Source organism: Choloepus didactylus, chromosome 6, assembly GCF_015220235.1.
Source record: "Choloepus didactylus isolate mChoDid1 chromosome 6, mChoDid1.pri, whole genome shotgun sequence".
Lineage (NCBI taxonomy): Eukaryota > Metazoa > Chordata > Mammalia > Pilosa > Megalonychidae > Choloepus > Choloepus didactylus.
In genome coordinates this window covers 90,762,598-90,789,907 of record NC_051312.1, presented here as the reverse complement: position 1 = coordinate 90,789,907, position 27,310 = coordinate 90,762,598, and the positions used below count along the sequence as shown (strand labels likewise).

Sequence of the window (27,310 nt, the reverse complement as noted above, 5' to 3'; positions counted from 1 at the left end):
AAAATGAATGAACGAATGAATGAATGAATGAGCTCACTGCCTAGTCTAGGAGTCAGACACCGAACTGAAACAACTAACAGCTAAATCCTGTTCCAGGCGCTGGGGCTTCTAACTCCAACTCTTTGCCCCGAGTTGAGCCCCCTCCCCCTACTTCCCATAGTCCTCTCAGCTCAGAACCAACCCAGAGCAAGGAGAACTGGACTGCGCGTCCCCGCCTGCAGGATGACATAAAGAAAAGGGGTGGGGAGGAGGAAGCAAGGGCAGAGCCAAAGGAATCCGCTCCCTCCACAAGCCAGTCCCCGCCCCCCGACAGGATCTTGGAGGCGGCCGGCGACCGCCGAATCAGGGACCACGTCACGGCATCCCGATGCGTCCCCGACAGCGACCCCACCGCGGGGCCGCATCGCTTCGGAAACCTGGGTAGTAGTTGCCGAAGCCCGCTGGGGGAACCGGAATCTCGCATAATCCTTCCCCCACTCAAGTGTCAAGGAGGCAAGCCCGCCCCGCCCCCTCCCCAAACACGCACTCTCTTGCAGCACCACAAGAGCAGCCAGCCTACCCTCCTCACCCGTGCCTTAGAGCCGGCCCCAATGTCAAGCCCACGACCCAAGCCCTTCAGGACCGGCAGCCAGTGTTAGGGGCCCCAGCTGGCATCCGCGCCTTGCTCCCTCCTCAGCCGAGAGGACAACAGAGAAAGAGTAGGCGCGCGGACAGCCAGCCAGACGACCGAGACTCACCCGGAGGCTCCCAGAGCTGGACCCCCCACGGCCCAGCATCAGGCCTGCTGGAGTCCCTCGCATCCCACCTCCGGGAGCCCCACGATCCCGTTAGGAGACAACGGGGGATGGGGCAGGGCGCCCCAACCTGGGCTCCGAATGCTTGGTCTGGCGCTCCGCTAGCCTGGCTAGCCTGGCAGCTCTTCCCATGATCCTGCCTGAGAGTCACCCACCTGCCCGGCCTTTCGGGGCTCATCTAAAAGGCTCCTCCGCCAAGACTAGGGGACACCAGGAATTGGGTTTGTTTGCGATGCCTCAGAAGCGGCAAGATGGCGACAGGTATCAGGGCGCAAGCGCAGCCGCGCGCTGCTAGTCGGGTGGTGTAGTTCTCCTTTCCCGCCTTTCGGAGAACGGACACCAGAAGGCCTCCATTCTCCGTGTCCCCCTTTTCCTCCGCATTATGAAAGGAAAGGAGAGTCATCGCGGGGGCTACTGGTAGTTGTGGTCCAAACCCAAACGTTCCTCTCTTTCGCTCCCGGTTCACTGTCGTATGCGCAAGGAAGGCTGGGAGTGTAGTTTCCTTGGTTTCTCCTGCGTACCCTCCTCTCTCTGGCCTCGCGCGCCTCTCCTTCGGCACCGTCTCCCAGCCAATCGGCTGTGCTCTCTGCTACGTGTGGCGTCACACGTAGCGGCCGAAATGGCGTCAGTAAGTGGAGTTGGGGCTTCGCTGTGTGTTTTGCTCTAGCCGACGTCAGAGGTGGTGGGAAAGCAGCTTCATCGCAGAGCTAACATTGAGGATTAAAACTGGATTCCTCAGAGCCATGGGAGCAATTCTCAGCGGCCGCCGGCCCCCCAAACGGCAATTCGAGGAAAATATTCCACGCTGTGGGAGCCGATTATGACATTGCAGTTGCCGAAACCAGTCTGGGGGCTGCAGAGTCCCAAATAGAGAAAGGAAACCCGAGCGGTGAGGCTGAGATTTGAGTTTGAGTTAGTTTCGACGTCGGGTTCCTCCACCTGTGAAATGGGAACGATAATGATATCTCGGGCTCTTATCTGTCCAATGCCGGAAGGAGAAGGGACTTATTTGAGGCCCTATGACGTGGTAGGTGCCCCTTCAGCTTTTGTCCTTATTTAACCCCACAATTTTAAGAAGATAATTTTATAGATGAGAAGAGGGGCTCAATAAATTATATAAACTCGAAGCCAGTGCCTGACATTGTTATGATTGTCTTCCCTCTTTAAATATTTGTATTTTTGGTGACAACATGGGGTTTGGGTAGAAATGATCAAGTCAAAAGGGGTTCTTAATGTACATTCTGCTATCACCAGAACTAGTTTTTTTCCTCTGAAAAATGGGATTAATACCTCCCCATGGGAATGTTGTGATAAACAACGTAGATAAAAGTTATTTATAGTTTGTGAACCACTATACAATCGCGAGACTGTTGTTCTTGAAAGGAGCTGTAGATTAGGAAGAAAAAATAACATTAAAGTTTCCTACTCCTATTTGTACATTAGCTAAGCATGCTCTGCCAAGTCCAGGAAAATGATTGTTGAAACCGAAGCTTTCCCCTTAAGAAAATCTTGAAGTGGGGTGGATTACTCTTCCGATCCTCCATCCACCTCATCCCTGACCTGCTATTGCGTTCCCTTCCATCTGTTGCCCACTAAATTAAGGGAACCCCTGTTTCAGACCAATTGCTTTAGAATATGTGAGAATAATAAATGAAACCTTAATAGAAGATTATGCAGTTTAACATACATTCTTTGGTTTGAGGACCCCCTCATATTATTGATGAGAAAATCTCACAGATATTCAGTAACTCACCCAAGTTCACAGAGCTAGAAATTGAAGGGAGCTGGTCTTTGCACCCCAGGTCTTCTGACCTCACTGTCCTTTTCTCTACAACAGTGTCAGAGTAACTAACATGAGTCTAAATAAGTTATAGCTAGTCCTTGTGCTTACTAGGTAATTCTAAATATTTCATATATTAATCATTTAGTCCTTACAACAACTGTAAGAGGTGCAAACTATTGTTGCTCCTACTTACAAATGAGGAAATGGAGACATGGAAGGTTAGATATAGCTTGTCTAAGTCGCACATTCTAAGTTATGGTAAAGCAAGGATTTGAACCTAAGCATTTGGTTCCAGAGTCTATGCTCTAGACTAGTGGTTTTCAAACTTTAATATTCAGTAGGGACCACTGAGAATCTTGTTGAAATACAGATTTTGATAGAATAAGTCTGGGGTGGGGCCCGAGGTCCTGTGCTTCTGACAAGCTCCCAAGTGCTGCTTCTGCTGCTGGGCACTATATACTATCTCTAATGTACCACGCATTCCCCCCTCCCTTTCCTGCTAACCAGATTTCTTTTGCAGCCAGAAGCTACATTCCCCATACTGTCTCTGACTGCTTCACATTCCCAGTCATTTCCAATATTAAATTCTCTTTCCTAAGGATCAGTCTCAAACTTCATCGTCAAGAAGCTTATCCTGCGCCTTCCTTTCCCTTTAGAATAAGACAGGCATTTCCTTCTCTTCTCCCATACCACTCACCATATGTCTTGTTACTGAGCTCAGAACACTGAATTGTGGTCATTTGTTAGAGACTCTTCCCAAGTAGGCAATGAGGGAGGGACCAGGTCTGTGCACACCAGTCTAGTGCCTAGTACATAATAAGAATAATAACTGATACCTACCCAGGGCTTTCTCTGTTCCAGGTACAGTTACATATGTTAACTTATTCAATCCCCACAACAGCCTTATGAAGTAAATAAACTTTTATCCCCATTTCATAGCTGAAGAAACTAAGGCACAAAGAAATTAAGTTACTTAACCAAAGTCCACAGGCTAGCAATTAGCAAATCCATGATTTCAAATTAAGGCACTTTGGCTCTAGGAAATTTGTGGTAAGTAAAATGAGAGCCACCCTATACTTCCTTCCAAAGAAGAAAAATTAAGACTTATCTGCTAGACGTTAATGCAGCTGTCTCTAGCCTGGGAAAATATTTGAAAGTATAATATCTGTTTCAAACTTTATTGCTCTATTATCTAAGCAGATTACTCTTGATATAGAAACTTCTTTTAGATGCCTACCATCCACCAGCCTGATTTTGTACTGTTATATTGGGGAAGGTATATTTTATCATTATCATTAAGGTATCTGTTAAATGTCTGTGGTATTGTACAGGTAGGTGAATTGAAATGGTTGAAACTTTAGAGATTCATTTTCTAAATGGAAAAAAAAAAAAAAAAAAACTGGTCTAAAGAAGTCAAGTGAATTAACCAGAGAGTCACACAGAGATTTCATGTCAGAGCTGGGATGGAAACCAGCTCTTTTGTCTTAGAGGCTGCTGCTCTTTCCACTGTACCACACTGCCCTTAGATTCTTACTTTGACAAAGTTTATTACCACACTGGGAATAGCAAGACCAAAAAAAATCCAAAAGTAGATCAAGATAAGTAGATTTGAGGGACAGAAAAGAAAGGAGGAAAGTAAACTGGGGATAACTGGCAGTTACATATCCAGGCTCAATGGAGGATCAGAAACTCTTCTGAACAATCTAGAAAGGCTTCAGAAAAGAGGTGAAAGATCTGGCCACTGCTTTGCCAGCTGCCTCCACTCCTCTCTCTCCCTAACTTTCTATTAAATTCTGTAGTTTCTGTTTCCTAAATAGCTGACCTACTGTTTTAATGGGATGATTATGGAGCCCCATCACATCTGTGGAATGAATTTTTTTTTTACCAGCCCTGTTCCTACAGGGGCACCTCTCTGAACCCCTTGCGCAGTACTTCCACCACACTGCCACTGCTGTCAGGATGAGCTTTCTAAGATTCAAAGTTTATCATGTCATTCCTCTGCTTAAAACCTTCCGGTGGATCCTAATTGCCGACAGAATAAAGTTTCAGCTGCTTTACAAGCAGCCCTGAGCTAGTGCAAAGAAACTTCTTATATAACCTCTTCCTAGAGCATTGCTCTTGCCTCTTTGTCTTGTCTAAAATCTCACATTTTCCTTCAGTGCACTGTTTCCCTTGAAACCCTCTCAAGTGGAGGTCTCAATTACCCCTACCTTCAATATCTTGAACCAAGCATTGTCCTAACTTCACTTCAGCTTCCAAGCCAACTCCTCCTGCACTGAGGCTTTCATCATTAAGCCATGTAATCTCCATGCCATCCTCATTCCATGACTCTCTTAGGGAGAAGATTTTTAACAGTCTTCTATTGTCAGTTTAGGTTGTTCCATTGTCTTCTCTGTCCTTGAATTCACCAGTTGCAAAAGGAGCAATGTCTTTTTTGATTCAGCTTCAGATAGATCATTTCCACAAAATTCTGTTGGTTGTACAGGCCAGCCCTATTTAGTGTAGGAGGGGACTACACAAGGATATGAATACAAGATGCATGAATCATTGGAGACTAATTATTTATCAGGTTTTATATGTATATTTGTTATGTGTAAATGTATGTATCACGCATGTACTTTGAAAGGGAATTTGTACCAAGTGGTAAACAAGAATAATTTGATGGAAATAAGTTGAAATAATATTAGATAGCATTTATTCAGGTCCCATTATAACAGGAATACTTTGTGTGAATAATCTCATTTACACCTCACAGAAGTCCCTTGACATAGAAATTACAGATACATTTTACAGCTGAGGAAACCAAGGTTTAAATAGAGTTAAAAATAATTTGGCCAGAGGCAAATATCACCAGAAAATTCTTCCCCAAAACACATAGGTATTGAGGAGTTCTAGCTATCTGTGAATCCAAAACAGACCATTGTTGTGGCTTTATTTCACTCATGAATCTCTAATTTGGGTAGACCTTAGTGGAAAGAGCTTGTCTCTACTCCTCTTGGCATCAGCTGGTGCAGTTTGAAGGCTGAGGTCTAAAATCATCTGAGTGCTCATTCATTCACATGACCGGTAGTTGCTGGCTATTGCTTGGAACCTTTGCTGGGGTTGTTGGCCAGAGCATCTATATGTGGCTTCTCCACGTGGTCTAGGCTTCCTCACAATACCTCGACCAGATTCCAAGGGCAAGTGACCAGAGAGAGAAAGCCCGGAGGAAGCTGTATTATTTTTATGATCAAGCTATGAAAGTCATATAGCATTATTTATGCCATATTCTGTTGGTTGAAACAGTCACGAACATACCCAGGGTCAAGGGGAGGGGAAATAGATTTCAGCTCTTAATGGAAGAGTGGCAGAGTTCTGAAAGAAGGGGAACAGAAATATTGCTCTGGCCATTTTTGAAAAACATAATCTGCCACAGTTTTTCTGTTCACAACAATTCATATCCCTCCCATGTGCAAAACACACTTGTTCAATGTGTGTCATGACAATTAAATGCAGTACATGTTCCTGAACTAGATCTAATAATAAAGGAGAGAATGCCCAAAAAGCCATTATTGGAACAATTGAAAAAATTGGAATGTGGACTATATGCTTTATATCAATGCTAAATTTCTTGAACTTGAAATCTCCATGTAAGGTGCTTAATAAGTGAGTTTTCTTGTTCACTTAAAAAGGGAAGTGTTAAGTGTTAGAGGAGCATAATGTATGCAGTCTATTCTCACATGTTCAGAAAATAGAGAAATAGAATGATATAACAAATGTGGCAAAATGCTAATAGTTGGTCAATCTGGGTATCTGGGTGGGAGGTACATTAGAGTTCTGTGTGTTGTTTTTGTATTATTTTTGCCGCTTTCCTGTACATTTGAAATTATTTCAAAATAAGAAGTTAAAAACCACACTCATTCTTTCCCCCAAGACTCTCAAGGTATTTTTTCCTTATAGCAACAGACTTGGGCTTGATTTCTAGGATTTTGTTGTCGAAAGCAGTTCTGGGTGTGAATAAATTTCCTCAAGTGCAGTTCCTCTCAATCTAAAGGCTTGGGAATTAGAGACAAGTTATCTTCTCCACAGACATCCAACACACAGTGGTTGGACTGGTATAGAATAACCACTCTAGATCCACTGATCCATAGCAATTCTGAAGCTTGTTCCTTGATTAGGGCACAGTCTTATAGCCTAGGAACGGTTCTCCACAGCTCTTGATTCCACCTTCTGGACTCTAGGTTGTATCTTCTGAGTCATTCTTCCTTTTCCATAAAAAAATAGTCTGTGTTTGAAGCCAAGTTTTCTCAGCCTGATTCCTGTTCGTAGAAGTTCAGGCTTTTCATTTTAAACTTTCTGTTCCCTTTAATCCAAACTTGCCTTTGGTACAATTCTCTTGAAAATTTTGTGGATTTTTTAATGATTCTTATTGAGGTTTATGTATTCCATTAGACAAAAGCCACACCAAGAAGTCTCTTCAAGATAAGCTGTTCTCTGTCTTGGTCTTCCTATAAGGCTCCTGTAGGACAATACCCTAAAGATTTATAGAAATCCCATTGTTCAGAAAAGAAGATTTGCTAGAATCCTGTTGTTTAGCAAAGGTGTTCAGAGGTCTTTGTTTGAGGTACCACCTTAAATCTGAGGTCTTAATAGAGGGTTTTACAGTCATGCCCTTGGCTTCATCTTTAGAACATGTTTTCCTGACAGCATCATAAATTTAATCTCTGTCCAGAAGCCATTTCTTAATTTTAACATCATTTGGTCTGGAGAAACCAGGAATGAGAGAATTTTATTTTGAAAACCAGCAAGTTCTAACTACTTTATCCCTAAGCAGTTCTTTCTTTACTTTCTCTCTCTTTTCTCTTATTTTATTATAGCTAGTTCGTGCTTTTAACAGTCTTCCTGGGAATTTCTTTAATGAAATAATATAGTCCACTAAGTACATTTCCTATTTCCACATTACCACAGGTAACAATGTTGCTAAATTTCCTCTAGTACTTAACGATGTTATACTTTCCTCTAGATTCCAGTAATGTTTTCCTCACTTTTCTTTAACCCCTGACAGACAGTCCCTTCAAAGGAAATCAGGCTTCTACTGTCTTTGAGGTCCTTTACATTTTCACTAACGTCCTTAAGGTCCACCCAGTGCCAAAGCCACATGTTTTAGGTTTTGTTAAGCATCCCTCTTCTGGTACCAAAATCTGATCTGATTATCTATTGCTACATAACAAGTCACCACAAAACTTTCTGACTGAAAACAACTATATTTGTTTTTGCTATTTGAGCAGGGCTCAGCAGAGACACTGACCATTTTTGGAAAATACAAACAGCACCAGAGCCAAACCAAGATTTCATCTTGGGTCTGACTCCAAAGCCCATGCTTTTTCCATTGTATAATGCTGCCTTTCTTGTATGGATGAATATTAAATTTACAAAGAAAATGTCAATCAGAAAACAAGCTATATAGTACTACCATTATTTTAAATTTATTTTAAATTTTACATTGTAAGATGTGAGAGTAATTCTAAAGGCTAGATATGTGCTTTCTCTCCTTCCAAAAATGAATTGGGGTAAACAGTAAATAATTTATTCATTGTTGAGTACTAACTATGGATAAGGCCCTATGCCAGGCACTGGAGAAACAGATCATTGCCCTTCAGAAGCTCACAATTTAGTGGGGGAGACAGACACATAAATGGATAATTACTATACAATATCCTGTTAATGGTATTATTGTAAGAGACTATGAAAAAAGGATTAAGGGGCCATTGACTCTTCCTGAGAGCTAGTAAAGAAAGTTCGCCAACAAAGCAGGAAAGGATATTCAAGACACTGAAAGAAAACAACAATGGCAAACACATAGGCATAATCAACACTGGAATTTGAGGAATTGCATGCATTTCACTTTAGCCAGAGTGAATAGTACATAAGGAGACAATGGGAAGAGAGAAAGATGGGGAGGCTATTAAAGGTAAAATAGAAAATACTAAAGGCTGGTTTGAATCTATTTTGTCCCCCACAAAAGCCATGTTCTTTTAATCCAATCTCGTGGGTACAGACTTACTGTAGGTGGGACCTTTTGATTAGATTATTTCCATGGAGGTGTCATTCAAGGTTGGTTATAATTGGTTTACTGGAGTCCTTAAGAGAGACACTTAGAGAAAAAAATGCCCAGAGCTGACACAGACCCAGATGCATGGAGATGCAGACAGAAAGATGTTTGGAGATGCTAAGCTAAGAGATGAAGCCCAGAGTTTCCCTGCAGAAGCTAAGTGAGAACCCACAGATGCTTAAAGAGAAAGCCACTGGAATCAGAAGCTGAAAGCAACACATTCTGGGAGCAAAGGACCAGCAGATGCCAGGCACATGCCTTCCCAGCTGATAGAGTGTTCTGGACACCATCAGCCTTTCTTCAGTGAAGGTATCTCTTGTTGATGCCTTAGTCTGGACACTTTATGGCCTTAGAACTGTAAATTTTCAACTATGTTCAACAAAGGAGCTTGCACTCAGCAATGAGGGGAGTCTCCTCATCCAGTCAGTTGGAGGTCTTAAAGAAAGAACTGAGGATTTCAGAAGTCAGAAAGAAGAATTTCTGTCTCTCCTTCAGCCAGACAGCTTCTCCTAGGGAATTCAGTGTTTCCAGCCTGCAGCTTCTCTTGGGGAATTCAATTACACCTTCATTAAGTTTTCAACTTGCAGCCTACCCTATGGAATTTAGACTTGACAATCCCTACAATCACATGAGCCAATTTCATGTGTGTGTGTGTGTGTGTGTGTGTGTGTGTGTGTGTGTGTGTGTGTATACATATAACTTCTTTGTTCTCTTTCTTTGAAGAATACTAACACATTCCTAAAGTGTATTTTGCTTTTTCAGTACTCATAAAATGTGTGCCACATCCTTCTGATCTCCCTGGTTTTTGATTGAAATGTCCACTGTTACTTGAATTGTCTTTCCCCTACAGAAAATAAATAGTTTCTCTCTGGCTGCTTTCAAGCTTTGTTTGTTTGTTTGTTTGTTTTTCTTTAATTTTCAGAAATTTGATCATGAAGTGTCTTGGCAGGGACTTCCTTTGATTGATCCTGGAGTTTGCCCAGCTTTTTGAATCTGTAGGTTTTTATTTTTCAAAGTTTAGGAAAAATTCATCCGTTATTTGTTTGAATACTTTTTCAGACCCACTCTCCTCCTAGGGTCCAATGACATGAATGTTAGATATTTTGTTATAGCCCAACATAACCCTGAGACTCTGAACAATTTTGTCAGTCTATTTTATCATTATTGTTCAGATTGTGTAATTTCTATTCTATCTTCAAGTTCACTGATTCTTTCTTCTGTCCTGTCCATTCCTGCTATTGGGTCCCTCCATTAAATGTTTTGTTATTGCAGTTTTTAGATCCAAAATCTCCATTTGATTCTTCTGTATATCTTGTTTCTCTGCAAGTATATTTGTTATTGCTTTTTAAAAAATACATATTTATTTTTAAATGTAAAATATGTAACATAAAAATCATTTTAACCATTCTTGGTGGACAACTCTTTGATATGAAGTACACCAGTATAACTTTTACCACTATTTCCAGACTATTTTCATCATCCTAAACCAAAACTCATATGCATTTAACAATAACTTCCCACTCTTCCCCCTTCCTCCACACCTTATAACCACTATTCTGCTTTCTGTCTCTATGAATTTGCTATGCTAAGTATTTCATACAAGAGAAATGACACAATATTTGTTCTTTTGTGTCTAGCTTATTTAATTCAGCATGATAGTTTCAAGTTTATCCATGTTGTAGCATGTGCCAGCACTTCATTTCTTTATACAGCTGAATAATGTTCCATTGTATGGCTATTACACCTTTTGTTTATTCACATGTTGATGGACACTTGGGTTGCTTCCACCTTTTGGCTATTATGAATAATGTTGAGATGAACATTGGTGTACAAATATCTTCCCAAGTCCTTGCCTTCAATTCTTTGGTGTATATACCTAGAAGTGGAACTGCCGGATCATATGGTAATGCTATAGTTAATTTTCTGAGAAACCACCAAACTGTTTTCCACAGCAATTGTGGCATTTTACATTCCCACCAGCAGTGTATGTGGGTTCCAATTTTTCCACATTACTTACATTTTTGATTATAGCCATCCTGGTAGAAATAAAATGGTATCTCATCATGGTTTTGATTTGCATTTCCCTAATGACTAGTGATGTTGAGCATGTTTTCATATGCTTACTGGCCATTTGAATGTCTTTGGAGAAATAAACTATTCAAGTCCTTTGCCCGTTTTTAAATTGGGTTGTTTGTCTAATTGTTGAGTAATAGGAGTTCTTTGTATACTCTGGATATTAAACTCTTGTCAGAGATATATTTGCAAAAATTTTCTCCCATTCTTTAGGTTGTGTTTTCACTTTCGTGATAATGTCCTCTGAAGCACAAAAGTTTTTAGTTTTGATGAGGTCCAGTTTATCTTTTTTTTTTCTTTTGTTGCTTGCACTTTGGGTGTAATGTCTAAGAATCCATTGCCCAATACAAAGTCATGAAGATCTTCCCCTCTGTTTTCTAAGAGTTTATGGTTTAGCTTTTATATTTAGGTTGTTGATTTTGCTTTTCTTTTTTGTCCCTGACACTGGGGGAAGGGGGTATCCTTATTACTGCTGTGCAGTGACAAAACTCCTGATATTCCATTAGGCTTCCTCTGACACTACCCCTCCCCGGGAAGGGGAGGGGCACCTCCTTACCACTGGTTAGGAGTGGAATTCCATGTTCCTCAAGTGGTATCCACTGACAAGAGGGGGTGATTGATGGAGGGGGCCTTGTTACTGCTCCAAGGGGATGGAAGTCCTCACTTCCCACTTGATTTTCTCTGACAGGAATCTGAGTGCATGGGAAGGGGCTCGGTAGCCTCATTACAGCCTGGCAAGGGTGGAAGTCTAAGTTCTTGGCCTTTGCTACAGTGTTTTCTGTAGTGTTTGGCTAGAGTAGACCACTTACTGTACTAAAGTTTTCTGTCTCCTTAGGCTGCCTTTTTCCTTGTCCTTTGGGTAGCGAGAACAGTCTTTTCATGGGACTTTTTTATCTGCACCCACTGGCATTTCTGGGTTGCTAGCTTCTCAGTTACCCAGTCTGGGATTTATGAGGCTAAAAGAAAATCCAAGAATTCACTGCTGTGTCATTCCCTGGATCCTGGAGACCCTAGCTGGCCACCTTCTCTCCACCTTTCAGAGTCTTTTATGTTTTTTAATGTTTGTTTTATGTATGTTATACATATATATAAAATGTCCAGGATTTTCAGCTGTACCTAGCAGGAGGAGTACAGAAAAATATGGATACTCCATCTTTCTGAAAACAGAAGTCTCAGGTGAATTGATTTTACAAAAGTGTAAAGGCATTGCTCTGCAAAAAACATTAAGAAAACAAAAAGACAAGGTACAAACTGGGAGAAAATATTTGCAAATCACTTATCTGATAAAGGGTTTGTATGCAAAATTTATAGAGAACTCTCAAAATTCATAAGTAAGAGAACAACCCAATTTGAAAATGGGCAAAAGACTTGAAACGACCTTTCACCAAAGAGGATATATTGATGGTAAATAAGCACTTGAAAATATGCTGAACATGAGTAGCCATTAGAGAAACGAAAACTAAATTCAAGATGAGATGCCACTACACACATGGCTTAAATAATGTATATCGATAATATCAAGTCTTAGAAGAGATGCAGTGCAACTGGAACTCTCACACATTGCTGATGGGAATGCAAAGTGCTATGGCCACTTTAGAAAACAGTTTGACATTTTCTTATACATGTACACATATACTTAACATATGACCTAGTAATCCTGCTGTTAAACACTCCCCCTAGAGAAATGAAAACCTTATGGTCACACTAAAACTTGTATACAATGTTTATTGCAGCTGTATTCATAGTCATCAAAAACTGAAAACCCAAATGTCTTTCAATGGGCAAATTAATAAACTGGTATATCCATACAATGGAATACTACTCAGCAATAAAAAGGAAGAAACTTGATGTATACAACAGCTTGTATGAATTTCAAAGGCATTATCCTGAATGAAAGAAGCTTGTCTCCAAAGATTACATACTATACATTTCCATTTATATGACCTTCCCCAAAAGACACAACTGTAAGTATACAGATCAGTGATTGCCAGGGTTTAGAAGTTGGGACAATGTGTAACTACAGAGATAGCATGAGGAGGATGTGGGAATGATAGAACTGTACTGTATCTTGATTGTGGTGGTGGTTTTGAAAATCTGTACATGTGTTAAAACTTCTACAACTGTACTCCATTAAAAGTTGTTTTTACTGTATGTTAATCTATAAAATATATACCCTAAAAAAGTATGCAATGTTGTAAGTAATCTTTTAGAACTTACTGTTTTCATTTAATACTATATTGCTAAGAGTCTTCCATATTGGTGCATGTTGTTATAGTTATTTCATTTCAAATGTTTTTCCATTGTGTGAGTGTTCCACAATTTTTTTTATCCATTCTCCCATTGCTGAGCATTGATTTGTTTTTACTCACAGTCAGTAGTTTGCTCTGAATATTCTTGTTCATGCCTCATATTGAAATATCTAAGAATTTCTCTAAGGTTTTTACCTAAGAATGAAGTGGGTCATAGGACATGTGAATATTCAACTTTATGAATTAATGCCAAGACTGTTTTCAAATGTTAGACATAATACTTGAAGCTGTAAGAATGAGGATAAGGGTGTAAAAGGAGAGGAGTGGAGGTGTGGAGGCCCGGGTTTGGGACGCCCTGTGACACTCTGCTCTTCATCCAGGAGACTTTGCCCAAATTGACCATTTTCCAGAAGGCTTCCCTCCTGCCATCCCGGTCGTAGTCACAGTCTTTCTCCTGTAAGTTCCCAAGGCACCTGTTTGATGCCACACTTCAGGGAACTATCAGACTATGTGTGAGATAGTTGTTCTTTCTACTAGATAGTGAGCTTCTTGAGGCAGAGGCCAAGTGTCTTTGTATTCCCTGTGCCCAGCACTTGCACCTAAACTGACAGAATAGAGACATCAATAAGTATTTCAGTATATAAAATGTTCTTTCTTAAATGTATGCCTCCACTTTCCTAGTGAAGTATAATGAATGTAAATATTGTTTCCTTAATAATGTAGATTATAATTACTTGTTTACTTCTTTCATCTAGAAAGATGAGCTCCTTGAAGGGAGGGTCTATACCTTTTTTATCTCCAGCATTTAATATAGTGCCTAACAAATGGTAGATGGTCAGTACATTTTAATGTTTGATAAATCAAATCTTGCAGCATTTTAAGAGTATTTATTCTGAATTTCAGTTTCCATGGTCCAATCCTGAATAAAGAATATGTAGGAGCTTTGGCTAAAATGTATGTAGAACATACCCATACGTCTGGTTTAAAAAACAAAAACAGACCAAACTTGCATATCATAGTGCAAGATTCCATTTATGTAAAGTTCAAGGGCTGTCAAAAATAATCTATAGAGATAGAGGTCAGAATAGTTAATACCTTTAGAGGAGTAACTACTGGGAATGAACACATAGCAACCTACTAGGGTGGTATTAATTTTCTACATCTTGATTGAGGTGGTGGCTATATGGTTAGATATACATGTGTAAAAGTTTATCAAGCTATACACATAAGATTTGTGGGCTTTTTATAAGTTCTACCTCAATAAAAAAATAAAAATAAATAGTAAAAAGGATTAAAACAAAAAACCTACCTGTACCTGTTAGGATTTGGGGGGGGGGGCACAAATGATAGGATAAGTGAATAAATGTATGAGTGAATGAAGTGGTTTAAGGAACAAAGGCAGTTTTGGGTTCACTTTACTGAAGAGTCCTGGGGTAATTCTGGCTTCAGGCATTACTGAATCCAGGAATTCAGACAGGTTGAGTCTTAGTATCTCTCTCTGTTTTACTGTCTTCTATTGTTTTGGCTTCATTCTCAGGTTCCATGTGGTGGCTCCCAGTAATTCCAGGTTCACATCATCCTCCCTGTGTATAGACTCTGCAAAAAAGAGCACATGCTATCTCTTCCAGCAATCTTATCAAAAGTCTTATTGCTCCATGCTGGTGGTTCCGTGTGGGTCATATGCCCATCCCTTAACTGTGGCCAGGGAAATGTAATGCCCTCATTTGCCAGGCCTGAACCATATGTTACTCTCTAGAAAATGGGGAAGGGTTGTGGGTAAAGTCATTTATTCCCAAAGTACATGGAGTGGGTATGGGGGTGGACTTGGTTGACCTTATGAAAATCAGGGTACTATTATCAGAGGAAAGTGAATGAATTCTGCACAGCAAGATCACAGATTCTCACTACACTGCACCATGGCAGTGTGTTGTAAGAGTCAAAAATGTTCATATCTTTTGATATAGGGCTCTCATATGTGGGAATAAACCAAAATATGGGAAAAGATATTTACATGCTATCAAAACTGGCAAGAACCTAAATATTTTACAATAGAGTATTTCCATATCCCACACATCTACACAGTATGTAGTCACTCAAAAAGAAAATTACACATAATTAACATCAAGGAAAATGTTTATGATAAGTGGAAAAATGATATACAAGTGAATATCAAAAATAACGGTAGGAAACATGCCAAAACAATAGTGATATATTACATTATGTTAGAACTGTAGATTGTGTTTTCTCTATTTTCAAAGTTTCTTTTTAGGTATTTACATTATTGTTATGATTTAATAATGTATTTTGTAAAACTCCTTAGTATCTTATTAAGAATAGTTCATTCTCCAAGTTATGGAATAGAGCCAAAATGTGAAGAAAAAAAAATTTTTTTAACTGCTACATCAGTTAACTGATGATTCTGATTAAGGTCATAGAATGTTAGAGCTAAGAGAAATCTCAGAGATATTCCAGTTTAACTCCCTCATTTTTTATAAGAGAAATCTGAGGCCTTAGAGAAGGCAGAGAGGTAAAGTAACTTGTGTGAAGTCACACAGGAACCAGAGAGCAAGTCTGATTTTCAAGCTAACATTCCCTACACTGATGAGACCAATGAAAGAATTGAATTTTTGTGTCTGCTTTCCTGAAAACACTTTCTCAAATTCAAGTTGACATCCTGTCTTCCAGTACTAATCAGATTAAACAAGCTATTGTTCTTGTTGGGAAAGTGATGTTTAAAAATAATATTTAAAAATTATATCATAGAAGATGGAAGACTGGTGAGCTGTATGTTTTAGTTACTCCTCCAGGAAAGTAGGTAGAAAGCCAGGAACTGCGTGGACTGGACACCACAGAGCAATCTGTCTTTGGGCATACTTCATACAACACTCATGAAAATGTCGAACTGCTGAGATCGTCGAAATCTGTAAGTTTTTGCGGCCAGGGGACCCGCGCCCCTCCCTGCCAGGCTCAGTCCCGTGGGAGGAGGGGCTGTCAGCTCCGGTAAGGAGAAGGGAGAACTGCAGTGGCTGCTCTTATCGGAAACTCATTCTACTGATCCAGACTCCAACCATAGATAGACAGAGACCAGACACCAGAGAATCTGTGAGCAGCCAGCCCAGCAGAGAGGAGACAGGCATAGAAAAAAAAAAACAACATGAAAAACTCCAAAATAAAAGCAGAGGATTTTTAGAGTTCTGGTGAACACAGAAAGGGGAAGGGCGGAGATCAGGCCCTAAGGCGCATATGCAAATCCCGAAGAAAAGCCGATCTCTCTGCCCTGTGGACCTTTCCTTAATGGCCCTGGTTGCTTTGTCTCTTAGCATTTCAATAACCCATTAGATCTCTGAGGAGGACCCTTTTTTTTTTTTTTTTTTTTTTTTTAATCCTTTTTTCTTTTTCTAAAACAATTACTCTAAGAAGCCCAATACAGAAAGCTTCAAAGACTTTCAATTTGGGCACGTCAAGTCAAGAGCAGAACTAAGAGAGCTCTGAGACAAAAGGCAATAATTCAATGGCTGAGAAAATTCACTAAACACCACAACTTCCCAAGAAAACGGGGGTGTCCGCTCACAGCCACCATCCTGGTGGACAGGAAACACTCCTGCCCATCGCCAGCCCCATAGCCCAGAGCTGCCCCAGACAACCCAGTGTGACGGAAGGGCTTCAAATAACAGGCACACACCACAAAACTGGGCGTGGACATTAGCCTTCCCTGCAACCTCAGCTGATTGTCCCAGGGTTGGGAAGGTGGAGCAGTGTGAATTAACAAAGCCCCATTCAGCCATCATTTCAGCAGACTGGGAGCCTCCCTACACAGCCCAGCAGCCCAGAACTGCCCTGAGGGGACGGCACTCACCTGTGACATAGCACAGTCATCCCTCCAGAGGACCCGGGGTGCACAGCCTGGAAGAGGGGCCCACTTGCAAGTCTCAGGAGCCATACGCCAATAACAAGGACTTGTGGGTCAGTGGCAGAGACAAACTGTGGCAGGACTGAACTGAAGGATTAGACTATTGCACCAGCTTTAAAACTCTAGGATCACCAGGGAGATTTGATTGTTAGGGCCACCCCCCCCTCCCCGACTGCCCAGAAACACGCCCCACATACAGGGCAGGCAACACCAACTACACACACAAGCTTGGTACACCAATTGGGCCCCACAAGACTCACTCCCCCACTCACCAAAAAGGCTAAGCAGGGGAGAACTGGCTTGTGGAGAACAGGTGGCTCGTGGACGCCACCTGCTGGTTAGTTAGAGAAAGTGTACTCCACGAAGCTGTAGATCTGATAAATTAGAGATAAGGACTTCAACTGGTCTACAAACCCTAAAAGAACCCTATCAAGGACAGCAAATGCCACGAGGCCAAAAACAACAGAAAATTATAAAGCATATGAAAAAACCAGACGATATGGATAACCCAAGCCCAAGCACCCAAATCAAAAGACCAGAAGAGACACACCTAGAGCAGCTACTCAAAGAACTAAAGATGAACAATGAGACCCTAGTACGGGATATGAAGGAAATCAAGAAGACCCTAGAAGAGCATAAAGAAGACATTGCAAGACTAAATAAAAAAATGGATGATCTTATGGAAATTAAAGAAACTGTTGACCAAATTAAAAAGATTCTGGACACTCATAGTACAAGACTAGAGGAAGTTGAACAACGAATCAGTGACCTGGAAGATGACAGAATGGAAAATGAAAGCATAAAAGAAAGAATGGAGAAAAAAATTGAAAAACTCGAAATGGACCTCAGGGATATGATAGATAATATGAAGCGTCCGAATATAAGACTCATTGGTGTCCCAGAAGGGGAAGAAAAGGGTAAAGGTCTAGGAAGAGTATTCAAAGAAATTGTTGGGGAAAACTTCCCAAATCTTCTAAACAACATAAATACACAAATCATAAATGCTCAGCGAACTCCAAATAGAATAAATCCAAAAAACCCACTCCGAGACATATACTGATCACACTGTCAAACATAGAAGAGAAGGAGCAAGTTCTGAAAGCAGCAAGAGAAAAGCAATTCACCACATACAAAGGAAACAGCATAAGACTAAGTAGTGACTACTCAGCAGCCACCATGGAGGCGAGAAGGCAATGGCACGATATATTTAAAATTCTGAGAGAGAGGAATTTCCAGCCAAGAATACTTTATCCAGCAAAGCTCTCCTTCAAATTTGAGGGAGAGCTTAAATTTTTCACAGACAAAGAAATGCTGAGAGAATTTGCTAACAAGAGACCTGCCCTACTGGAGATACTAAAGGGAGCCCTACAGACAGAGAAACAAAGACAGGACAGAGAGACGTGGAGAAAGGTTCAGTACTAAAGAGATTCGGTATGGGTACAATAAAGGATATTAATAGAGAGAGGGAAAAATATGGCAAACATAATCCAAAGGATAAGATGGCCGATTCAAGAAATGCCTTCACGGTTTTAACGTTGAATGTAAATGGATTAAACTCCCCAATTAAAAGATATAGATTCGCAGAATGGATCAAAAAAAATGAACCATCAATATGTTGCATACAAGAGACTCATCTTAGACACAGGGACACAAAGAAATTGAAAGTGAAAGGATGGAAAAAAATATTTCATGCAAGCTACAGCCAAAAGAAAGCAGGTGTAGCAATATTAATCTCAGATAAAATAGACTTCAAATGCAGGGATGTTTTGAGAGACAAAGAAGGCCACTACATACTAATAAAAGGGGCAATTCAGCAAGAAGAAATAACAATCGTAAATGTCTATGCACCCAATCAAGGTGCCACAAAATACATGAGAGAAACATTGGCAAAACTAAAGGAAGCAATTGATGTTTCCACAATAATTGTGGGAGACTTCAACACATCACTCTCTCCTATAGATAGATCAACCAGACAGAAGACCAATAAGGAAATTGAAAACCTAAACAATCTGATAAATGAATTAGATTTAACAGACATCTACAGGACATTACATCCCAAATCACCAGGATACACATACTTTTCTAGTGCTCACGGAACTTTCTCCAGAATAGATCATATGCTGGGACATAAAACAAGCCTCAATAAATTTAAAAAGATTGAAATCATTCAAAGCACATTCTCTGACCACAATGGAATACAATTAGAAGTCAATAACCATCAGAGACTTAGAAAATTCACAAATACCTGGAGGTTAAACAACACACTCCTAAACAATCAGTGGGTTAAAGAAGAAATAGCAAGAGAAATTGCTAAATATATAGAGACGAATGAAAATGAGAACACAACATACCAAAACCTATGGGATGCAGCAAAAGCAGTGCTAAGGGGGAAATTTATAGCACTAAACGCATATATTAAAAAGGAAGAAAGAGCCAAAATCAAAGAACTAATGGATCAACTGAAGAAGCTAGAAAATGAACAGCAAACCAATCCTAAACCAAGTAGAAGAAAAGAAATAACAAGGATTAAAGCAGAAATAAATGACATAGAGAACAAAAAAACAATAGAAAGGATAAATATCACCAAAAGTTGGTTCTTTGAGAAGATCAACAAGATTGACAAGCCCCTAGCTAGACTGACAAAATCAAAAAGAGAGAAGACCCATATAAACAAAATAATGAATGAAAAAGGTGACATAACTGCAGATCCTGAAGAAATTAAAAAAATTATAAGAGGATATTATGAACAACTGTATGGCAACAAACTGGATAATGTAGAAGAAATGGACAATTTCCTGGAAACATATGAACAACCTAGACTGACCAGAGAAGAAATAGAAGACCTCAACCAACCCATCACAAGCAAAGAGATCCAATCAGTCATCAAAAATCTTCCCACAAATAAATGCCCAGGGCCAGATGGCTTCACAGGGGAATTCTACCAAACTTTCCAGAAAGAACTGACACCAATCTTACTCAAACTCTTTCAAAACATTGAAAAAAATGGAACACTACCTAACTCATTTTATGAAGCTAACATCAATCTAATACCAAAACCAGGCAAAGATGCTACAAAAAAGGAAAACTACCGGCCAATCTCCCTAATGAATATAGATGCAAAAATCCTCAACAAAATACTTGCAAATCGAATCCAAAGACACATTAAAAAAATCATACACCATGACCAAGTGGGGTTCATTCCAGGCATGCAAGGATGGTTCAACATCAGAAAAACAATCAATGTATTACAACACATTAAAAACTCGAAAGGGAAAAATCAATTGATCATCTCAATAGATGCTGAAAAAGCATTTGACAAAATCCAACATCCCTTTTTGATAAAAACACTTCAAAAGGTAGGAATTGAAGGAAACTTCCTCAACATGATAAAGAGCATATATGAAAAACCCACAGCCAGCATAGTACTCAATGGTGAGAGACTGAAAGCCTTCCCTCTAAGATCAGGAACAAGACAAGGATGCCCGCTGTCACCACTGTTATTCAACATTGTGCTGGAAGTGCTAGCCAGGGCAATCCGGCAAGACAAAGAAATAAAAGGCATCCAAATTGGAAAAGAAGAAGTAAAACTGTCATTGTTTGCAGATGATATGATCTTATATCTAGAAAACCCTGAGAAATCAACGATACACCTACTAGAGCTAATAAACAAATTTAGCAAAGTAGCGGGATACAAGATTAATGCACATAAGTCAGTAATGTTTCTATATGCTAGAAATGAACAAACTGAAGAGACACTCAAGAAAAAGATACCATTTTCAATAGCAACTAAAAAAATCAAGTACCTAGGAATCAACTTAACCAAAGATGTAAAAGACCTATACAAAGAAACCTACATAACTCTACTAAAAGAAATAGAAGGGGACCTTAAAAGATGGAAAAATATTCCATGTTCATGGATAGGAAGGCTAAATGTCATTAAGATGTCAATTCTACCCAAACTCATCTACAGATTCAATGCAATCCCAATCAAAATTCCAACAACCTACTTTGCAGACTTGGAAAAGCTAGTTATCAAATTTATTTGGAAAGGGAAGATGCCTCGAATTGCTAAAGACACTCTAAAAAAGAAAAACGAAGTGGGAGGACTTACACTCCCTGACTTTGAAGCTTATTATAAAGCCACAGTTGCCAAGACAGCATGGTACTGGCACAAAGATAGACATATAGATCAATGGAATCGAATTGAGAATTCAGAGATAGACCCTCAGATCTATGGCCGACTGATCTTTGATAAGGCCCCCAAAGTCACCGAACTGAGCCATAATGGTCTTTTCAACAAATGGGGCTGGGAGAGTTGGATATCCATATCCAAAAGAATGAAGGAGGACCCCTACCTCACCCCCTACACAAAAATTAACTCAAAATGGACCAAAGATCTCAATATAAAAGAAAGTACCATAAAACTCCTAGAAGATAATGTAGGAAAACATCTTCAAGACCTTGTATTAGGAGGCCACTTCCTAGACTTTACACCCAAAGCACAAGCAACAAAAGAGAAAATAGATAAATGGGAACTCCTCAAGCTTAGAAGTTTCTGCACCTCAAAGGAATTTCTCAAAAAGGTAGAGGCAGCCAACTCAATGGGAAAAAATTTTTGGAAACCATGTATCTGACAAAAGACTGATATCTTGCATATACAAAGAAATCCTACAACTCAATGACAATAGTACAGACAGCCCAATTATAAAATGGGCAAAAGATATGAAAAGACAGTTCTCTGAAGAGGAAATACAAATGACCAAGAAACACATGAAAAAATGTTCAGCTTCACTAGCTATTAGAGAGATGCAAATTAAGACCACAATGAGATACCATCTAACACCGGTTAGATTGGCTGCCATTAAACAAACAGGAAACTACAAATGCTGGAGGGGATGTGGAGAAATTGGAACTCTTATTCATTGTTGGTGGGACTGTATAATGGTTCAGCCACTCTGGAAGTCAGTCTGGCAGTTCCTTAGAAAACTAGATATAGAGCTACCATTCGATCCAGCGATTGCACTCCTCGGTATATACCCGGAAGATCGGAAAGCAGTGACACGAACAGATATCTGCACGCCAATGTTCATAGCAGCATTATTCACAATTGCCAAGAGATGGAAACAACCCAAATGTCCTTCAACAGATGAGTGGATAAATAAAATGTGGTATATACACACAATGGAATACTACGCGGCAGTAAGAAGGAACGATCTGGTGAAACATATGACAACATGGATGAACCTTGAAGACATAATGCTGAGCGAAATAAGCCAGGCACAAAAAGAGAAATATTATATGCTACCACTAATGTGAACTTTGAAAAATGTAAAACAAATGGTTTATAATGTAGAATGTAGGGGAACTAGCAGTAGAGAGCAATTAAGGAAGGGGGAACAATAATCCAGGAAGAACAGATAAGCTATTTAACGTTCTGGGGATGCCCAGAAATGACTATGGTCTGTTAATTTCTGATGGTTGTAGTAGGAACAAGTTCACTGAAATGTTGCTATATTATGTAACTTTCTTGGGGTAAAGTAGGAACATGTTGGAAGTTAAGCAGTTATCTTAGGTTAGTTGTCTTTTTCTTACTCCCTTGCTATGGTCTCTTTGAAATGCTCTTTTATTGTATGTTTGTTTTCTTTTTAACTTTTTTTTCATACAGGTGATTTGAAAAAAGAAGGGAAAGTTAAAAAAAAAAAAAAAAAAGAAAAAGAAAAAGAAAAAAGACAAACAAGGGGAAAAAAAAAAAAAAAAAAAAGATGTAGTGCCCCCTTGAGGAGCCTGTGGAGAATGCAGGGGTATTCGCCTACCCCACCTCCATGGTTGCTAACATGACCACAGACATAGGGGACTGGTGGTTTGATGGGTTGAGCCCTCTACCATAAGTTTTACCCTTGGGAAGACGGTTGCTGCAAAGGAGAGGCTAGGCCTCCCTGTATTTGTGCCTAAGAGTCTCCTCCTGAATGCCTCTTTGTTGCTCAGATGTGGCCCTCTCTCTCTGGCTAAGCCAACTTGAAAGGTGAAATCACTGCCCTCCCCCCAACGTGGGATCAGACACCCAGGGAAGTGAATCTCCCTGGCAACGTGGAATATGACTCCCAGGGAGGAATGTAGACCTGGCACCGTGGGACGGAGAACATCTTCTTGACCAAAAGGGGGATGTGAAAGGAAATTAAATGGGCTTCAGTGGCAGAGAGATTCCAAAAGGAGCCGAGAGGTCACTCTGGTGGGCACTCTTATGCACACTTTAGACAACCCTTTTTAGGTTCTAAAGAATTGGGGTAGCTGGTGGTGGATACCTGAAACTATCAAACTACAACCCAGAACCCATGAATCTCGAAGACAGTTGTATAAAAATGTAGCTTATGAGGGGTGACAATGGGATTGGGAAAGCCATAAGGACCAAACACCACTTTGTCTAGTTTATGGATGGATGTGTAGAAAAGTAGGGGAGGGAAACAGACAGACAAAGGTACCCAGTGTTCTTTTTTACTTCAATTGCTCTTTTTCACTCTAATTATTATTCTTGTTATTTTTGTGTGTGTGCTAATGAAGGTGTCAGGGATTGATTTAGGTGATGAATGTACAACTATGTAATGGTACTGTAAACAATGGAAAGTACAATTTGTTTTGTATGACTGCGTGGTATGTGCATATATCTCAATAAAATGATTAAAAAAAAAATTATATCATAGACCTCTAGCTCCTTCCCTTTCACATCCTTGCTCAAATTTCCTTATAAGCAACTTACTGAATACATGCAGAGAAAGCCAAGATCTGGCTACATTAAACAGACCAATGTAAAGTCTCATCACTTCTTTGGGTATCAGCTTCCTCATTCATTCAGTAAATGAGTGCCAGGGCCTATATCAGGCTCTGGAGAGATGAAGACAAATAAAATGCAACCTTTATCCTCCTGGAGCTACAGTTGAAGGAGAAAGATAGACACATATGCACATAATTCTAAATACCAGGGCAAAGTTAATAACAGGATGACAAAGGTGTTTAAGAAGTGCTAGGGGGAAGGGAGCAAAGAAGCTTATTTCCATCACAGAAGGACTCATAGCAGAGGTAGCTTTTGGCCTGGGCCTCCTAAGGTGAACAGGATTTTGTCAGGCAGAGAAATGTGGAGGGGATATCAAGGGTATCAAATCAGAGGAAATAGGAGAAGCAACGGCATGGAGGCATGAAAGGACAAAGAGAGTGCCAACTTTAAGAAGAAAAATTAGGGTTGTTGGAATCTTAGTGGTCCTCAACCAGTAATACTTGTCAGAATAACCAGAAAGCTCTATCGAATTTCAGATGATTGTTTTGTACACCCTTGACTAAAAACCTTAGATGACTCCTGAGATCTTATCTGTGCCCTAAAAGTTTCTGGGTCTGTGATTACCACAGTATATCATGAAAGAACACCAGAACTAGTAACACAAGTTATTGCCATTTAATTCACATTGAAACCCAAGTGGTAAAAATACTGTCTGTGCCCTGGAAAGTGATTTGACACTGATTAATGGCTTGATCATTAGAAAGCCAGAGGGAATTGCAAATGAAAACAGAAATAAAGACAGTCTCAAACGTCGAGTTTTTCCCAGTTGATTAAAAAAAAAAAAAAATTTTTTTTAGGTTCACACAAGTGCTAAGATACCTCAGGTGAGGAGTTGATGATAAACTAATTATCCGAGGTGAGATCCAAGATGTTTCATGAAGATGGAAATAATAACCCTGTCGGAAATGGAAATCAGCTATCATGGGGGAGGGGGCTATAAATCCAAACATAATATCCAACTTGTCTTCACCTCAGAGAGTTTCCAGCTGTTCATGACATTCTGCTGTGATTTGCCTGAGATGAAATACCTTTTTTTAATGCTCTGCTCCAGCCAGCTGAACTAAAGGCCCTCCACTTGGAGCCATATTCTCTTTCAAGAAGTGTTGAGCACTTGTGAAGTCTACAGAGAACTGGTAGGTGTACACTTTCTTGTCATTCCAGTTAAGATCTTTTCCTTGCATCTCCAGAGTTGGTCATTTCTTTTCTATGTGAGCTAATAGAAGATTGGGTCATGTCTCTCATGGGTTGAAAGGGCACCTGTTGAGAAAAAGTGAGATGCTATGGGCTTTAAATGCATCACTTCAAGGCTGGCAGTTAAATCCAAGCCTTGCTAGAGGCAGAGGTAATAAAGGAACACGTGCTTATGGAGAACCCGGGGAGTACAAGTGTTGAGGAATGACTGTGGGAAGGAAATGGTCCAAATAATGCTTGTATGAATATGTGCACGTGTGTCATGCACACACACATATACACAAACACGCACCCCACCCCGTGCTGAAGTGAACAAGACAATCAGTGATGATAGCAGTTATCTCACCAGATTGTAATTAGACTGGAGACTCCTTGAGAGCAAAGACTGAAGCTTTTTTTTTTTTTTTTTTTTGAATTGTAACTCCACTATTTACTTCCTACATGATATAAAATACACAAACTCTAATGACAAATCAGTGGTTTTGGACTCAATGTAAAATATGTAATTTTTGACAAACTATATAAAGGTGGGGGAATGGAGAAGTATAGGTACATAGTTTATGTGTCCCATTGAAATTAAATTGGTATCAAAGAAAAACAAGATTGTTATGGATTTAAGAGGTTAATTTTAAGCCCCACAGTAAACACAAAGAAATTATCAGAGAATATGACCATAGAGATGAAAAGTAGAGGATAGGATAAGAGAAATGGGGGAAGGAGCAATGGGAGTTAAGAAATAAGTGTAGGGTTGCTGTTTGAGGGGAAGGGAAATTTCTAGTAATGGATGGTGGGAAGGTGATAGCATTACAACATTCTAAATGTGATTAATCCCACTAATGGAATGCTAGGGAGGGAGCAGAGTGGGAAGATTTAGGCTGTATATATGTTTCCAAAATTGAGGAAAAAAAAAAGAAAGACAGTCTAAATAGATGACAGTTGAATGCCAAGGATGACCCTGGATGGGATCTGAGGATGGAGGACAGGAGGCTCAAAGGGACACATTTGAGACATAAGGAAAAGGAAATATAGAATGTAAGCTTTGTATCATTGTTGAATCTCTTGTACTTCTTAGCTGCACTTAATGGGATTGCATAAAAGAATATTCTTCATCTACTTGACCAAAAGGGGGATGCGAACGGAAACGAAACAAACGTCATTGGCAGAGAGACTCCAAAAGGAGCCGAGAGGCCACTCTGGTGGGCACCCCCACGCACAATACAGACAACCCTTCCCAGGCTCCAACAAACCGGGGCAGCCGGTGGTGGACACCCGAAACAACCCAGAACCCACGAACCTCGAAGACAACTGCACTAAAATGTAGCTTATGAGGGGCGACAATGGGACCGGGAAAGCCAAAGGACCACACTTCCCCCGGTCCAGTCCATGGATGGACAAGCAGAAAAACAAGGGAAGGAAACAAACAAACAAACAGACAAAGGCACCCAGCGCTCCCCCCCACCCCAATTGCTCTCCTTCACTCCAATCACCACTATTGCCATCTTTGTGTGTGTGGCAACGAAGGCGCCAGGGACCGACCCTGGCGATGAATGCACAACCACGCAACGGCACTGCGAACAATCGAATGCACGACCTGCCCTGCACGACCGCGCGGCATGCGAACACATCCCAACAAAATGAATATTAAAAAAATAATAAAAATTAAAATTAAAATTAAAAAAAGTGAAAAAAAAAGAATGTTCTTGTTCATGGGAATTGTATATGTGAATTATAGAAAAAAGAATGTTCTTGTTCATGGGAATTGTATATGTGAATTATAGTGTTTGTTCAAGGATGTGTGCAGCTGGCTTTCATATGTTCAGAAGACAGAGCAATAGATGATGGATGATAGATAGGGAGAGAGGGAGGGAGGGAGGGAAAGAAATAGCGGTCTGACAACATGTTAAAGTTAGTGCATCGGGGTATCGGGAGGAGGGGGTCAGGGAATGCTGGAGTTCTGTGTATGGGGTTTGTATTGTTTTTGCAAGTGTTCCTATAACTTCGAATTTATTTCAAAATAAAATGTTAAAAAAAAAATTACTCCCTCATTTCCATCAGAATTCCTCCAATTAGAGGAGGAAAAAAGAATAATGTCATTTTATAAAATACTACCTTTTCACAATAATTAAAATTAATCCAGCTAATAGGATTTTTTTTTTTAATCTTCATTCCACCGAGATACACTCACACACCACGCAGTCACACAAAACAAATCGCACCCTCGACCGCCCACAGCACCACCACACAGTGGCACATCCACCACCCAAATCAATCCCCGACACCCCCACCAGCACACACACAAAAACAACAAGAATAACAATCAGAGTGAAAAAGAGCAACCGAAGTAAAAAAGAACACTGGGTACCCCTGTCTGTCCGTTTCCCTCCCCCATC

General features: G+C 40.2%; 1 protein-coding gene and 1 long non-coding RNA gene across 15 annotated transcripts in view; one reads left to right on the top strand and one right to left on the bottom strand.

Annotated features, from left to right (window-relative positions):
- Positions 1-1,301, bottom strand: part of EMSY (EMSY transcriptional repressor, BRCA2 interacting) — a 111,268-nt gene extending 109,967 nt beyond the window's left edge. For 13 of the 14 annotated variants that reach the window (XM_037840754.1, XM_037840755.1, XM_037840742.1 and 10 more), the window contains exon 1: positions 738-1,025. In XM_037840754.1, coding sequence (XP_037696682.1) covers positions 738-800 — 63 coding nt within the window. In that variant the 5' untranslated portion in view covers positions 801-1,025. Of the gene's footprint in view, positions 1-737 lie in introns of all 14 variants that reach the window. The other variant, XM_037840747.1, reaches the window with a different exon arrangement.
- Positions 993-26,638, top strand: LOC119538044. Its single transcript, XR_005217501.1, has 3 exons — positions 993-1,821; positions 24,781-24,862; positions 25,993-26,638. It is a non-coding gene; the product is annotated as an uncharacterized LOC119538044 (long non-coding RNA).
- The last annotated feature ends 672 nt before the right edge of the window (positions 26,639-27,310 follow it).